The sequence below is a fragment of the Pogona vitticeps genome, chromosome 8 (assembly GCF_051106095.1).
Source record: "Pogona vitticeps strain Pit_001003342236 chromosome 8, PviZW2.1, whole genome shotgun sequence".
Taxonomy (NCBI): domain Eukaryota; kingdom Metazoa; phylum Chordata; class Lepidosauria; order Squamata; family Agamidae; genus Pogona; species Pogona vitticeps.
This window is the reverse complement of record NC_135790.1, coordinates 6,317,792-6,334,454: the sequence shown is the minus strand read 5'-3', so window position 1 is coordinate 6,334,454 and position 16,663 is coordinate 6,317,792. Positions and strand designations below refer to the sequence as shown.

Here is a 16,663-nt window from a genome sequence, read left to right as displayed (position 1 = left end):
TGGGAGTAAGGTTCAGCACCCTGGACAGAGAATGTAGAACACTTGACTGAAAATATGAGCAGCTTTACCACCCCACAACACTTGAGTCACCGGCCTCCACTCTTTAACCACTGTGCCATGGGGCTCTTCCATGAAATTAACTTTGAGCTCTTAAACATCGCTGTCCATTTACTTACTTTTATTGTTACACGGTGTCTGAGTGGTCTTACTACTTTGTTATGATTCATGCCGTAAGCCAATGGCTTACAAAATCCCAATATCTATTAACTAAAAGTAGCTATTTTAATAATGGAAAAATACTTTTTTAAAAAAGTAGTACTGTCAGTAAATAAATGAAATTGGGACTTAGAACAATAACTGTAACTCGTGACTGCTTAGAAGTTATTTCCAAACTCTTTAAAGAGTTTGGGTTGACTTTGAAAATAGTTACATCCCGGCCAGTTTGCCAAACGTCTATGTTTGCCAGACTGTGTAGCAATCTCTGTTTGAGCAGTGTCAACTCTGATACCCCCTCGAAACATCCCATAATGACCCCAAATCCTTATGATAACACAAGTAATAAAGAAACAGTTATGAGACAGTAATAAAAACAACAACACTGGTGGCACAGGGAAAACTCATTTCAGAAAGCCAGAAGAAGAAAGAGAATTTACCGTAAAGACAGCCTGAAGGTTATTAAGCTTTTCAATTTCCTTTGGCATCCCATTACTTCCCCAACGAACCAGGTAACTTTCACTGCAAATAAAAAAAAACATGCTCAGAGACATTTTTTTTATTGTTACGCTGTCTAGTTTACATCATATCATGTGAAGCACGACTTGTTTCGTGGAGCTGCAATCGGTGCCAAAATAGGTTAGGGCAATTTGAGAATCTAAGAGAAACAAACCTTCATGCTCTCTGATATTTCACAAAAAGAAAATGAGGAAGAGCCTTCGGCTTAGGGATTTAGACAACACCACCATAACAAAAGTCAACATATGGTAAAGACTGCATCATCCCAAGAAGCAAAGATGTGGAATGCTAAGTAAAGACAAGAGGGAGAGTGAACTGGCCAAAGGGACATAATTTACGGCAAAATTTCTTTTTATGAACTACAGTGAAATCAGCGGGAGCCACATAATGGTTACAGAAGGGCAACCCCCACCAGTCTGATGCACTTACTTATAGTGCTTTAACACAGACTGGGTTCAAATCCTCACACAGCGATGCGTCTCAGTAGATAGATGACCAAAGATTCAGTCACTTATCCTCGGCTTCACTTATCTCACATGAGCTAGTGTAGTTGTGCTGACAGAGTATTAGACTAAGACTTAGGAGACCTGGGTTCAAATTCTCACTCAGTCATGGATGCTCACAGGGGAGTAGAAATAGTAAACCACCTCTTGAACTTCTCACATGTCTCAAAACCCCTGTTAGGATCTCCATACATCAGACGCAAAGGGGGGGGCATATAAAACCAAGAAACAAAAGCAATTCATGGGAAAATCTGTCCCAAATATTTGAGTACAGTTTAATTTTGCTGATTACTTTCAGCTCCTCTGATGAGCTGGAAGTAGGATTTAAGAGCACTCTGTCCTCCTGTGTCTCTAACATACATGATTTAACAGCTCCCTCTCTTAAATGTGCCCCAAAATCTCTCTTCCAAAACCAAAGGTATCTGTACAAGTGAAGGATCTTCTCTAGCACAAATTCTTAAGGAATACCTTCTTCCTGATAAAGCCCTTGTTATTTTGTTGGCAATCAAAAACCTTATTCAAATTGCCATATGTTGGAAGCAGTTTGACAACACATAATGATAACCTATATTATGACAGTAGAGTTGGGAAAAGAAGCCATGTACTCATCTTCAGTTGGAAAACCAAGACTTAAAGAGTTGTGCTCCCTTACAGGAAATAGGTGATGGGTGTGGTAGAAGTTACCAGGGGCTCAGATCAGACCAAATAAGCCCACCAGACCCCATTCTCTTTCCCGAGCATGTTTACCTCTGACTTAGTAGGCTTTCTAGAAATGCGCAGATCATTCTTCTAAAAGCTTGCAACTCTTTGCAGAAATTCTGGAAATTAGTCAATGTCTGCCTAAGAACAGGGCAGTTTTTCTGGTCCTAAGGCAGCTAGGTGGATGGACCAGAATGAAGTGGGAATATAGAAAAGGGATTGAAAAAAGTAGGTGATATCTTTATTAGACCACTTAAAAATCTCAACAGAAGCTAGCTTTCAGCCTGTACAGGACTTCATTAGGCTGAGCACCACTGGGCTTGTGAACAAAGCAGAAGAACATAAAAACTCCAAAAATCATAGTTAAATGTCTATCCCAGTCCTCTTTGTTATAAGATTTTGAAACTCAGTTTTAACAAAGAGGCTTGGCATACACCTCTAGCCAGGATTTGTAGAGTTTTATGTTTTTCTGCACCATCCACAGCCCAATGACATCATTTATATCATGTCCCACATCACACACAATGAATCCCCCGGGTTTCTTGTTATCACAATGAGCAGGTGCAAGCCTGAGCTTCATATACTTCCTTTCTCTCCCTCACTTCTCTGCATGTTAACTGGGAGGAAAAGCTTCCTCTTTCAGTATCCAACAACTCATAATCTTTCATTTCCTCCAATTCTGGGAAACTGGTTTGAATATCCCGGTCTGTAACAAACCACTGTTTCCTGTATTTGGTTGAAACAAGAAACTGTGGTTTGTCACATATTATAAGTGGCTAAAGATCTTCTCCATCTACACGAAAAGAAAGAAAAGGGAATATGTGAGCTCAAAGCTCCCACCTGTTTATTCCTCAATTCCAAGATGACTCAGTATATTAATAGTATTATATTATTATTATTATATTATTAATAGTATTATATATACATCTTTGCTGAAGCGTGTAAGAGGCTTTTAAAACAAAATTGTTCAAAGAACATACCTTATAAATTTGGATTGGTCAGGATCGTAGAGGCTCATAAGCAATTCTGCATCCTCCCCAATGTTACAGACAAAATTCTTGAAATTAACATAGAGGCTGTATGTGTGGGTTGTGTTGAAGATTGACTGCCTCCGCAGATCAACGTTTTGCTGAAGAGACTGGTTTGTAAGAGGAGGTAGAAGGAAAAAGTCAGCTCCAAGGAAGAACAGAGGGCCAAGGCCTGACAGACACAACGGCAAACATCCTATTGCTTTGTGCACTTAGCCGCAACTAGAGTAAGTTGAACTGAACTGACAGAATGTACAAAGGAATCGGCTCACTAAATCTTCATTGATTCAATGGGCTTACTCTAATAAGGCTTGCTGTGCTAAGCAGCAAGAATTCAGACATTCTGTCACTCAAACATTAGACATAGGAAAGTGGTCACCTTGCGTGACGGGATGCTAGAGTGTTGAGTTCTGTTGATTACTTCCTCCCTTCATCAAGGGACCTCAACAGGGAGGAAAGATGGTTAGATTATTCTCAGCCTTTCTCAAGCTATGCCCCTTCTGAACTTGCCTCTTCAAATCATTTTATCTGAAACTTCACACATAGTAATTAAAAAAAAACAATCCATAGTGAGGGAGAAGTGGGGAAGAGTCATTGGTGACACTCTGAGGCCAAGGGAAGAGAGGAGGGATAAAGAAGGAGATCAATGGCGTAAATGATAAATGAAGTCAGAAGCTCACCTTCTCTTCCTGGATTCGTTCATCAATTCTTTTGGAGGCTGTCTCGTGTGCCTTAAAGAGGGCAATCATGCTGGTGGCTTCTGGGTCCAGGATGTTCCCATTGTCATCTCGTACTACCAAATCTAGTCCCAAAATCCTGAGAACCAATTCAGGAGAAAGGACATGCCATGAAGAGGGGGGGGGGTTAAAATGGGAATTCATAATAAATTAAATGAGAGAAGGAACATGTATATTCCTACATTGGTGGCAGTTTATATTTTCACTGAAGTTTTGCTTTGGAGTGCATCCTCCTGCATGAAAAGGCAGCCCTCTTGATGTAGTGGGACTATAATTCCCATTGTCCTCTACTATTAGCTGTGCTAGCAGAGTTGTTTCTGCTCATGTAGCATCACCTCTGGTGAACAAACCACAAAGTCTCACAACTACTGAGTTCTTCCCTTCCATTAGGGAAGATCATGAGGACTAGGCACTTAAGTTTCATTGCTAAAACACAGGAAGAGATGAATAATGCACACAGACATCCTGATTTTTATTTTTAATGATTCATATATTTTTTTTCAATTACCTGAGAAAAGCTTCTTGAGAGAGGCAGGAAAAGAGAGCTTCACCAAAGTCTGTGTAGGAACTAAATGAAGGAACAACTCAGACTTTTAGTGGTGGTGATGAAGGATCTTTATCCCCACAGTAAAGATCTAATGATCCCCCATCATCTTCTACTTGAAGCAGAGGGGTAATTCTGCCTTATGGTAGGGCTTGCTAAGCTTCTCTCATTACCTTAAGACAAAGCTGTATTTTAATCAGAGTCAATTGGATTGAGGGTTTTTCCAATAGTGACTCTTTTACTGTTTAATCCCATGGTAAATAAGTTTTTCACAGGCAGAGGGGGGAAAACCACTTTCCCTGTGCTCTAGCAAAATTCCAATGATGGCTGAAACAACAATTTTAGGATCATTACCCAAAGGGTAGGGCTGGCCCAGAGGAAAAGGCAAAGTAAAGAGGCCATTGTGACCTAAAAGATGAGGTGACGGGTCTCCTTACGGAAGAAAGGACACAAGGATATGCGCCAAAGTCTTCTCTACCCACAAGAGGGCTCTGCCCATCAATAATAGGAAAAGTTATGTTTCCCAATTACAGATCCTAAAATACTTCAGCAGCACGACCAGCAGCTATGCTGGCTGGCTGGTGGATTTTGCAAAATGCAGTTCCAAAAAGTAGTGTTTTTTTTTAACTCAAGACCACGGAGCTGAGGAAGAAAAGAGGAACAACTCTTCTCACTGGTTATGTCCATAGAGACGAGTTAAGTTCCGCATGCAGTCACCACACAACGATGCAGAAATGTCTACTACATAAGACCAAGGAACAAGAAAAAGGGATAAAAAGGAGTGACATTACAGAGCAGATACCACTGATGATGCTCAAACCCAAACCACAAGATTTCACCAATTATTGTTTCTTGTTATTTCTCAAAGCAGGCTGAACGGTTCATTTTTCAAGTCCAACCCCTTGCTCAATGCAGGAATACAGATAAAAGGATATCTGCCAGGTGGTTATCTAAAGTTCTCTTGAATCCCTCCAGTGCTGGAGTGCTCATCACCTCCTGAGGAAACTGGTTCCATTATTGTACTGCTCTAACAGTTAGGGGATTCCCCCCCCCCTAATATTCAGCCTAAATATGTCTTCCTGTAGCTTGAGCCCATGATTATGGGTCCTGCACTCTGGGATGATCAAGAACAGATCCTGCCCTTTCTCTGTATCACGACCTTTCAAAGGAGACTTGTTGGTCTTGGATGAAAAAAAAAAATCTGGCAGGCAGCAGATCTACGAGACAACCCACAGGTAATAGTGACCGTCAAAGAGGTTCATTTGCCTACCTAAGAATAATTATCCCAACAGGATTTTTCAGTATACAGTGTAACAGATGCTTGACTTCTTAGGCTCAAGTGAGATGCGGCCACGCAGGCATATTTGTTTAAATTCACAAGATGAGATGTGCTTTTTTTTGCTCCCCCCCCCGGGGTTTTAATAGTGGGAGAATTAGGCAGATTGGTACAACCAACAGGAATGGGCTTTCTTAGAGAATCACATTTACTACTGTCTGAACATTTATGGATTATTGAAGCAGTGTAGTATAGTGGTTAGAACACTGAACTAGAACTTGGGAGGCTGGTACTGTTGTATTCTTCTCCTATGACACATTTGTTTTTGCCTTACTACTAAAAATAATTGTTTGCCATCAAGTCAGTTCTGACTTATGGTGATCTTTTCAAGAAGTGGTTTACCATTTATCTTATTCTGGGGGCACCTTAGGACTGTGTAGCTTGCCCAACGTCACATAAGCTGATTCTTCTTGCAAGAGGCACAGTGAGGAATCAAACTCCCAACCTCTGGTCCCACAGCCAGAGACCTAATCCACTGCGCTATCCGGCCTTTGTCTTAATACCGGTGGCCAAAAACCGGAAGAAGAAAAAGAGCCAGCCATTTCAGAGAACGGTGAAAAAAATTACATGGCACGAGACATTAATGGATTCAAGTAACCATGAATGTGCATGTATGCTGTGTGCATGCTTTACATGAATTGATGGGAAAACACACCCTGCAAATCAAGACACAATGTGGACAGTGCCTATTAAATTGCTGACATATTGTGATCTCACACAAAGTGTGAAAAGACTGTGGACTTGATCCAACATTTCCACCTGATCCTCGAAAGGACCTGCAATCAAATGGCTACAGGGAGGAAGCCATGGTGGGCTGGATCTAGTTAATGATGTGGGGAGGGATCTGGATACAGATGGCCTCCCATCTGTTTTGGGTCAGCTCCAGCCAGCACCTGCTACAGTGCTCTGTCCAGGGTCCTGAATGAACCCACCTTCCATGACACTGAACTGCTTGCAGGAAAACCACATTCCCTGTCCTGACCTTGCCTTCCTAGACATGACCTAGCATCCTCAGGAATAAGAGAACAAGACTTTTATCAACTACTTCTACTTTCAGTGGCATTCCAGGATTTCAGGTGAAAATCTTTCCATTCATACCTGATCTTCCTGAACGGAGATGTCAGGCACTGAACTGACAACCTTCTGAATGCAAAGCAACTCCATCAGAGTCCTGTGGTCCTTACTTCCTCCACTTGCAACTTTGAACAGTTCACCATACACAAAAAGAGTCAAGGGTCTACATCAACAAAAGCCAAGAAAGGTAGACAGGCAAACCTGAAAATAGTACCTGACAGAGAATCTAGTGGAAAACTACCACTGCTCAAAGCTTTTGCATCCAAGGACCTCCTTTGCAGAACGGTGTTTCCTAGAGATATTTCTCCACTACAGACACTAGTTCATAGCTTTGGAAGCTCTGTGTTTGTGTTCTAGCCAATCTTGAGAGCCATACACAAACCAACCACCTTGTTATTGACCACCCATGCCCTGTTTCTCAGTCAGGAGATTGCAACAAAGGAGAGGAACAAGAGCTGAACTTACCTGTTGCCATAGTCTATTTTGGCCGTGACTTTTTTCTTGAGCTCTGCCAATTCATCTTTGGGGAGGGTGCCTGAGAGGATCTGGGACCGCCACTCAATGAGGCTATAGGTCATCTGTTGCACATGGCGAAAAAGAGTCTTCTTGTTCTCCTGAAGCAGATCACAGGGGAATAAAACTGGTATGAAGAAAAGATTCCAAGACTTTAACCCACAATTCCCGGTACTCCAAATCTTGGTTCATCCAAAGGGCCAAGAAGAATCTAACAATAGATCTCAAAAAAAACCCATCATTACAAACAGGCTGATGGTACAGGTAGGGCCATCTTACCTACTTATCTGCACCTACTATAGCATCCAGTTTCTCACAGCACCCAACAAGATGCCTTGGAGAAGCACAGACAACAAATGTCTCCCTGTGTTTGACCTCCAGCAGCTGGCATTTGATGACAGTAGTCCTCCACTATGGAGCTTCTCAAGGGACGTGGTGGCACTGCGGGCTGAACCACAGAAGCCTTTGTGTGCTGCAGGGTCAGAAGACCAGCAGTCGTAAGATCGAATCCACACGACGGAGTGAGTGCCCGTCGCTTGTCCCAGCTCCCGCCAACCTAGCAGTTCGAAAGCATGTAAATGCAAGTAGATAAATAGGGAAGGTAACAGCATTCCGTGTCTAAGTTGCACTGGCCATGTGACCACGGAAACTGTCTTCGGACAAAATGCTGGCTCTATGGCTTGGAAACGGGAATGAGCACCGCCCCCTAGAGTCGAACACGACTGGACAAAAATTGTCAAGGGGAACCTTTACCTTTACCTATGGAGCTTCTAGATGTTCTGGATTTCAGCCCCCAAATCCCTGATCATTGGCTACAAGGACTGAGATTTCCAAGAGCTGGAAGTCCTAAACATCAAATGTTGAGAACCACCACTCAATGGCACACAAGCTCTCAACCCGGGCATTCAATTTTTACTGTGCTGTCAAAGAGCTGAGGACAGACCTCTTCACCTTCATCCCAACCCCTTTTTGTAAAGTCACAAAGCTAATAAACTTTGTCACACTGTGGATTCCTTTACTAAACTCAGCTTTAAAACTCAATGGAAAACCTTGAGGCAGTCAATATCTCTCAATCAGACCTACCCCACAGGCAAGTTGTGAGGATGCAATATTGAGGAAAGGAGAGCCACGTCAGCCACTTTGACCTCAACGTAGGAAAAGTGGGAGTCCAAGGTGAGCTAATAAGAACCAAAAAGAAATACATCCACTATGACACTAATGGCAACTCACACTAATGAAGTGTGTGCTGCTTCTGTGATTCTGTCTCTTATTGCCTTGATCTTCTACTTCTAGCTATAGACACAAGCCACAGAAATAAAACCTTGATCCAAAATACACAGACTTTGAATGTTTCAGCCTCCACGTATAATAGCTGAGATATTCATGTATGGCTCTACCAGGAAAGAGTTTACATCAGCGAGACTTCATCTGACCTTGAGTGTTCCCCCTCAGAAAGCAAACAAAGATACTGGAGAGTTTTTACAGGGGCTACTCCTTGGGTTTCAAATAACCCCCAACTAAGAAAGGCACTCAAGTTGAACAAAAACAGTGCTGGTGGGAAGGGAGGAAGCAAAATATTTGCAAAGCTCTGGAAGGCCTGGACATGATGGAGATATTTTGGCTACAAAACAGAGAAAGAGTGAAGGCAGAATGAAACGGATATAGTGAGAAACAGGGAGTCAAGAATAGGGCAGAGCTACTGTTTATCTTTCTTTGTCTTCTTTTTTCAGAATAAGGGCCTAGAGTAAGGATGGGGGGAACTTGTTAAACTGGTGGCCAAGCAAATGCTCTGAATCTAGAAGCAGTGGTTCCCAACCTTGAGTCTTCAAGCGTGCTTGGACTACAACTCCCAGTAATTTTGGTCACAACCACCGGTGGGGAAGGCTTCTGGGAGTTGTAATCCAAGAACATCTAGGGAATCAAGGTTGGGAACCTCTGATCTAGAAAGTCCAAGTTTGATCTATGGCACCTCCATATAAAACAGGGATGGGCAACTTGTGACTTTCCAGATGCCGAGATGCAACATCTATGGCCCTTCAAGGTCAGCTATGTTGGATAGGACTAGTGGAAGTTGTACGTCCTAACATATAGAGATTCAGGCTCCCTAGCATGAATTAAAGACTACATTCAGATGACGGGGCATGCTTGTTGCTGCTTCTGGTTCCAGAATACCACCAACACAGAGAACAGAGTGGATAAATCACCTAAACATGGTCACTGACGGGCATGAACACCTATAATGGACCTTTCTGCATGATTATGTTCAAGTGGATCACCTGCACCTATGTTCAGGTGGTCTACCTCCTGGTGCTTAGATTAGTTTCCATGATGCAGTTAGCTGCCTTTGCAGAGTGTGTGGGGATTTTTTTTTTTTGTCATGGCCATTGATTGAAGGGGGGGGGGAAGGATTAAATCATCTCCTTTAACTTCTTACCACCTGTCTACAGCTGCTCTTTCTCTTTTTTCAAATCACACATTAACTGCATTCATATCTTGCTTGACCTTACAATATCTCACATCGTTAGGTGTCATCAAGTTGTTTCCCAGTTACGGCAACCCTACTAGGGTTTTTCGAGGAACATGAGAGGTTCAAGGAGGGGCTTATCACTGCCACTTTCAATGGCCAAGCAAGGATTTGAACCCAGATCTCCTGAGTCATGTCCAAACTTCTATTCACTGCACCACACAGGCTATCAATGCCTAAAAGCTGCAAAATCTCAAAGCAAGATAATAGTTTCTTCCTTCAGAAACATTCTTATGAACAGATCATTTATATAAATTTTAAAGATCAGCAAACTTACTTACTCTCATCTTTAATTAACAAAGATTCCTTTGAACCAAGGAGAGGAACCCATGGCCGGTGGTCATAATTTATTCCACCAAAGTTCCCTAGTCACTTCTCCCCTACCCTGGAATATCTTCCCAAAGCCCTATCACGTGAGAAGGAAGACACAAGGAATCCAGATTCGCCCGCCCACCCCCTTTTGCCTGCACTGGGAGAATCATAGTAATTCAGCTGGCATTTGGGGAGCTTCCTTAGATCTGTGGGGGTAAAGCCATGTTCCCAGTATTCAGGAGAGTGTGGAGACAAGGATCTCCAGACTGGAAACCAGCTCCCCAGCCCTGTCCTAAGCTCTGCTTCAAAGGTTTGTGATACGTTTTGCTATAGGCATTCCCAGTCAGGTGCTTCTTTTCCATATGCAAGTCGGAATAAGCTCCTACTCACCACATAGAGTCTGTGCCAAATAACAGCCCATTCCCGGAGTGTGGAGGTGAGTTCCTGGACCAAGGGAAGTTCGCTAGGAATGACGGTCTCATGCTGTCTATAGGTTGGGGCAAAGAGATGCAAATAATGGCTGATCATTTCACTCCATGTGTCTGAGGAAGACGATCATAACCCACAAAAGCTTGCATGGAGACAAATACAGTGGCGCCTCGCTTAATGATTACCTCGTTAAACGACGAATCCACTTTACAATGAGTTTTTTGTGATCGCAATAGCGATTGCAAAACGATGTTTAGATAGGGAAATTTCGCTTGATGATGATTGGTTCTCTGCTTCACGATTTTTCGCTAGACAATGATTCTAAAACAGCTGATCAGCGGCTCTAAAATGGCCGTCCGCTGTGCAAAATGGCTCCCCGCTGTGCTTTAGGATGGATTCCTCACTTTATAGGCACCGAAAATGGCCACCCCTATGGAGGATCTTTGCTGGACGCTGAGGCATTTAGCCCATTGGAATGCACTGAAATGGTTTTCAATGCATTTCAATGGGCTTTTTCGTTTCGCTTGACGAGGATTTCACTTAACAGCGATTTCAATGGAACAAATTATCCTCATCAAGCGAGGCACCACTGTAGGTCTATTTTGTTTGTCTTATATAAGATGCAACAAAGTTAACATGATTATCTCTTGGAAACTGGCAATCTAAGGCCTAAGTAGGAAATCTGAGAATAACATGTAACCTCCAGCACATTTAGGAAATAATCACATTTGTTATTTCTTACGGTCAAATGTCTTTTCCACTTACCCGCCATCTTGCACTGTTGCTTCTTTCAAATGGATGTATGCTGATGGGAAAATGCCCTAGGAAGACAAAATAGTCACCTTATCAAAAGAGCAAATTGTTATAAATTCAGTGAAGGGCAGAGTTTTAAGCAGTCATCAACGGCTTGTTGGTGATGATAAAAGCAAGGGCTCCATAATACCAGAGTTAAACTAAAAGGAACAATAAGAAAACACAGCAGTTTCTGTCATATAAAAATAATTCCTGACTATACCAATGTTTTGAGCTTAGCAAAATCTAGAAGTTGGCATCTTTCAACATCTGGAGGGGCTCATGTTGTCCACCTTGATGAAACGTTAGGTGGTGGTTGAAGAAACATTTTAACACACAGCTTAACATTTAGTATAAACACATCAATGTTAAAATGGTTCCTTTTGTGTTAAAACCGGAGGACAAGCAACCTGATACATGGGAGTTTCTAAAAATAGTGTTTTGAAAGTCAAGATAAAAATACTACTTTATAAGCATTGTTTTTAGAATATTGTGTATGTTCTGAGCCATCAAGTTGGAACTGATTTATAGTGACCCTAAGGTAAATGAGATATTTAAGATTTAGATTTACCAGTTCCACCAAAAACACACATGAGTTCCCATGGCTGTGCAGGAATTCGAACCCAGGTCTTCTGAGTCCTAGTCCGTCACTATTCACTAGACCACACAGAGAATTTAGAAGATTAGCTATCTCCGTTTGATTGTCTTCCCATTTAATGGGAAATAAAAATACTGTACTAACAACTAACTTGCTAATACATTTGTCTTATTTTCATGCTCTGGTTCCGCCAGAAGAAAACTAAAACAGCCCTTTGCTAAAACTTGATATAAACTCACAACTGAAGAAAAACATGATAACGTACCTTTTTGGATTTATTTCGAAGACTGTACCCTCTGTACCAGTCTGCCAAGGAAGAAGAGAATATTAAAAAGTGACTCCATTTTATCTATAAGATTTCTATGCCACTTATCAACTGATACTGCCAAAGTTGCAATTACAATATTAATACAGTGGACCCTTTACTTAAGGAATTAATCCATATTGGAATGGTGGCTGCAAGTCGAAAAGTCTGTAGGTCGAATCTCCATTGACCTACAATGCATTGAAAACCGATTAATGCCGTAACCGGCGGTTTTTATTCCATTTTTGTTCCATTTTGGTTTTTTTCTGGTCTGTAAGTCGATTCTCCGGCTGCAAGTCGAATCTAAATTTTGCAGCCAGAGAAGTCTGTAACTCAAAAAGTCTGTAAGTCGAGCCGTCTGTAAGTCGAGGGTCCACTGTATTAAACATCTGAAGAACAAAATTTAAAAATACTTCCCCTTTTCCTGACACTATTGGCATATAGACTTAGACTTTAGACAGTAGACTTCCAGTGCCACAGGGTTTTCCAAAAGCATTTAAAGCCTAACATTATGCAAGTAACTTAAAAACAAGCAATTTTTTTCTTGTCAGGAGATTGATTTGGCCAGTTCTGGTTTGGAACGAGCCAATGATCCCATGATACCTGTCTTCAGAAAGATTTTTCATGTACCTGTCCAGGCCCAAATGAATGAGTGTGAATTGCTTTCTTTGGGAGCCGGAGAATTTGAGGGCTCCGGACAATTCGGAATTGGGGGCCATATGGTACTATTTGTTGAAAAAGCACATCATCTCATGTAGAAAGTAATCTGTGCCAAGAGGAGAGAAGAAAAACAAACAAATAGTACAAGTCTATTAACCTTTTTTCTTATTTTCCACACCTATGCTTGGAACACTACTCTTAGGCTTCCTCCTTTCCTCCTGCCCCCTCTGAGGTCATTCTCTCTCTCTCTCTCTCTCTCTCTTTTGCAAATGTCATGGGGTGTCACTGGTTACTTGGTTATTGTAAAAGGGAGACGTGGCTCAAAAAAGATTGGGAAACATTGGTCTAGAGCAGTGGTCCCCAACCTTGGGCCTCCAGACGTTCATGGACTACAACTCCCAGAAGCCTTCACCTCCACCTCTGCTGGCCAGGATTTCTGGGAGCTGAAGTCCAAGAACATCTGGAGGCCCAAGGCTGGCGACTCTTGGTCTAGAGGGTTCATGTTTCCATCGACAAAATTATTACTCCCATTCAGTAGTTTCAAGCTCGGCCCATGGCTATTGTACTCTTCTAGTAAAAATGTCAAATAACCCTAACGTTATTTGCAGAAGGAAAGATCTCAACAGTAGCATAGAAATAATGCAACAAAACTAGCCAGCCCAAATCAGTACATGGCTGATGCACTTCAGGAATTGATGATGGCCATGACCCAATTTAAGGCCACACTGGAGGTTGTTGATTCCAAGTTCAAAGGGGAGGTGAATCTGCTCTGGGTTTTAGTCTGAACTTTCAAGGGGCTAAATCTAATTCATTATACCCTGTTATTAATTATCCCAAGTCTTCATATTGGATTGGGAAGCAAAGAGAAATCTGCTTTGTATTAAAAGGAAAAAAAAAGAACTGGAAATCAGAAAGTCATGTCTGGAAAGGAAAATGCCAATTTAGCACTTCTGATAAATAGCAAAATTTGCTTTGTCTCAGTCTCTTTTCCTCCCCTGACAAGGTCAGCTAATCCTTTAGCCCTTTTGCACATTAAATTGTCAAAATATCCTCCCTCACGTGGGTCTCGGTAAATACGCCCATCAGCAAGTAATCTTCTTTGGCACAGAGGCTCTGACAAGCTTCCTCCCCAGTCAAGGTCAAGGCAAAACACACAGAGGCTAAATGCCCTGTCTCACTGTTCATCAAGCCCGCTCGTTATGCTAGTAACTCAAAAGGAGCTTCTGTGCTTTCAGCTTGCTGCTGGGGGCTGTATGTACAACTCAGCTCCCAGTTCCTAACTTAACAGCTGCAGGATGGATTCTCGCCTAACTGGGATATTATACTGACCCAATAAGGTTCTTCTAATATTTTACCATTTTTATTACAATTATTGTGAATCCCCATTTGGGATCCTATCTGCCTCTTCACAATCTGGTTGCCCAATGCTTTAACATCTACATTTGGGGAAAGGTATTTGAACATGTCCGCATAGTCAAGGCTATGGTTTTTCCAGTAGTGATGTACGGAAGTGAAAGCTAGACCATAAAGAAGGCTAACCACTGAAGAATTGATGCTTTTGAACTGTGGTGCTGGAGGAGACTCTTGATAGTCCCCTGGACTGCAAGGAGATTAAACCTATCCATTCTGAAGGAAATCAACCCTGAGTGCTCACTGGAAGGACAGATCCTGAAGCTGAGGCTCCAATACTTTGGCCATCTCATGAGAAGACTCCCAGGAAAAGACCCTGATGTTGGGAAAGTGTGAAGGCAAGAGGAGAAGGGGACGACAGAGGACGATATGGTTGGACAGTGTCATAGAAGCAACCAACATGAATTTGACCCAACTCCGGGAGGCAGTGGAAGACAGGAGGGCCTGATGTTGTCTGGTCCATAGGGTCACAAAGAGTCAGACATGACATAACGACTAAACAACAACAAATTTGAACACGTAGACCCATCCCACTCATTCTGGCGATCACATGTGCACTTACCCTCATACATCTCCAGAATGTGAACTGTGTCGCCCACCTGCAAAGAGAGTTCCACATCTTGGGTGGCATCATAATTATAGATGGCTGGAAAAAAAGAAGAGGGTGGGGGATAAAAAGTCAAGAGTTAGAATCTGAACCCTGTTCGCGCTTGATTTAATCTAGGACCCAGTAGTTTCCATATTCTAACATTCAAATATGTCTACGAAATATACAGGCATGAAAAAGAAAGTACACCCTCTTCAAATTCTATGGTTTTACGTATCAGGACATAATAAAAACCATCTGGTCCTTAGCAGGTCTGAAAATTAGGTAAATGCAACCTCAGATAAACAACAACACATGACATATTACACTGTGTCATGATTTGTTTTACAAAGATAGAGCCAAAACGGAAAAGCCGTGTGTGAAAACTTAAAAACTAAGTACACCTTATGATTCAGCAGCTTATAGAACCACCTTTAGCAGCAATAACTTGAAGTAATCATTTCTCTATGACTTTATCAGTCTCTCACATCATGGTGGAGGAGTTGGGGCCCACTTTTTTACAATGTTGCTTCCATTCACTGAGGTTTGTAGGCATTTGTTTATGCACAGTTCTCTGAAGGTCTCAGCATAGCATTTCAATTAAGTTGAGGTCTGGACTTTGACTGGGCCACTGCAACGCCTTGATTCTTTTCTTTTTCAGTCATTCTGTTGTAGATTTACTCGTGTATTTGGGATCACTGTTCTGTTGCATTACCCAACTTTGGCCAAGCTTTAGCTGCCGGACAGATCGCCTCACATTTGACTCTAGAATATTTTGGTATACAGATAAGTTTATGGTCAACTCAATGACTGCAATATGCCCAGGTCCTGTGGCCGCAAAACAAGCCCAAATCATCACTCTTCCACCACCATGCTTGACAGTTGGTAATTTTTATTTATTTATTTATTTATTTATTTATTTATTTATTTATTTATTTATTTATTGCATTTAAGAGGTATTTGTGCTGATAGGCTGTGTTTGGTTTTCATCAAATGTGGCATTGGGCATTATGGCCAAACAGCTCCACTTTGCTCTTCTTTGTCCAAAGGATATTGTTCCAGAAGTCTTGTGGTTTTTTTCCAGATGCAACTTTGCAACCCTAAGCCATGCTCTTTTTAGAGGAGGCTTTCTCCTGGCAACCCTTCCAAACCAACCATACTTTTTCAGTCTTCTTCTAATTGTACTGTCATGACTGTACTCAGCATTTAACATGTTCACGGAGATTTATAGAATCTGAGATATAACTCTTGGGTTTTTTGCAATTTCTTTTAGCATTGCACGGACTGACCTTGGGGTGAATTTGCTTGGATGTCCACTCCTGGCAAGACTGACAACTGTCTTGAATGTTTTCTACTTGTGACTTTATAATCTTCCTCATCTTCCTTACAATCTTCCAAACAATTGTTTGGAAATATAATCCTTCCCAGATTGATGGGCAGCTACAACTGTTTCTCTAAAATCACTGCTGATATGTTTCCTCTTTGGCATTGTATTAACACACACCTGAATGATCCAGAGCAGCAAACTGCTAAAACTTTTGCTTTTATAGAGGTGGTCTCACTTGCTGATGATCAAGGGCCTTTGGCTAACAGCAAGTGGCTGCTACTTAGCTGCTTAATTCCTATGGGAGCAATAAGGGTAAACTCAGTTTTTCATACATGGATTCTCTGTTTTGGCTTTATCTTTGTAAAATAAATAATGACACAGTGTATATGTCATGTGTTGTTGTTCATCTAAGGTTGTATTTATCTAATTTTCAGATTTTCTAAAGACCAGATGATGTTTATTCTGTCCTGATACATAAAACCACAGATTTCCAAGAAGGTGTACTTTCTTTTTCACATGATTGTATATGTAGACACTATTTTCTATAGATTGCCA

General features: G+C 41.7%; 1 protein-coding gene across 3 annotated transcripts in view; it reads right to left on the bottom strand.

Moving 5' to 3' along the window:
* Nucleotides 1-16,663, bottom strand: part of DOCK5 (dedicator of cytokinesis 5) — a 145,811-nt gene that overhangs the window by 87,584 nt on the left and 41,564 nt on the right. For all 3 annotated transcript variants that reach the window (XR_012080855.2, XM_078379731.1, XM_072979031.2), the window contains exons 2-9: nt 14,758-14,841; nt 12,087-12,127; nt 11,197-11,252; nt 10,393-10,489; nt 7,119-7,267; nt 3,643-3,778; nt 2,915-3,072; nt 654-735 (exon numbers count right to left, since the gene is read on the bottom strand). Coding sequence is in view for 2 of the 3 variants with exons in the window: in XM_072979031.2 (XP_072835132.2) it covers nt 654-735; nt 2,915-3,072; nt 3,643-3,778; nt 7,119-7,267; nt 10,393-10,489; nt 11,197-11,252; nt 12,087-12,127; nt 14,758-14,841 (803 nt within the window). In the remaining variant the exon portion in view is untranslated. The remainder of the gene's footprint in view (nt 1-653; nt 736-2,914; nt 3,073-3,642; nt 3,779-7,118; nt 7,268-10,392; nt 10,490-11,196; nt 11,253-12,086; nt 12,128-14,757; nt 14,842-16,663) is intronic.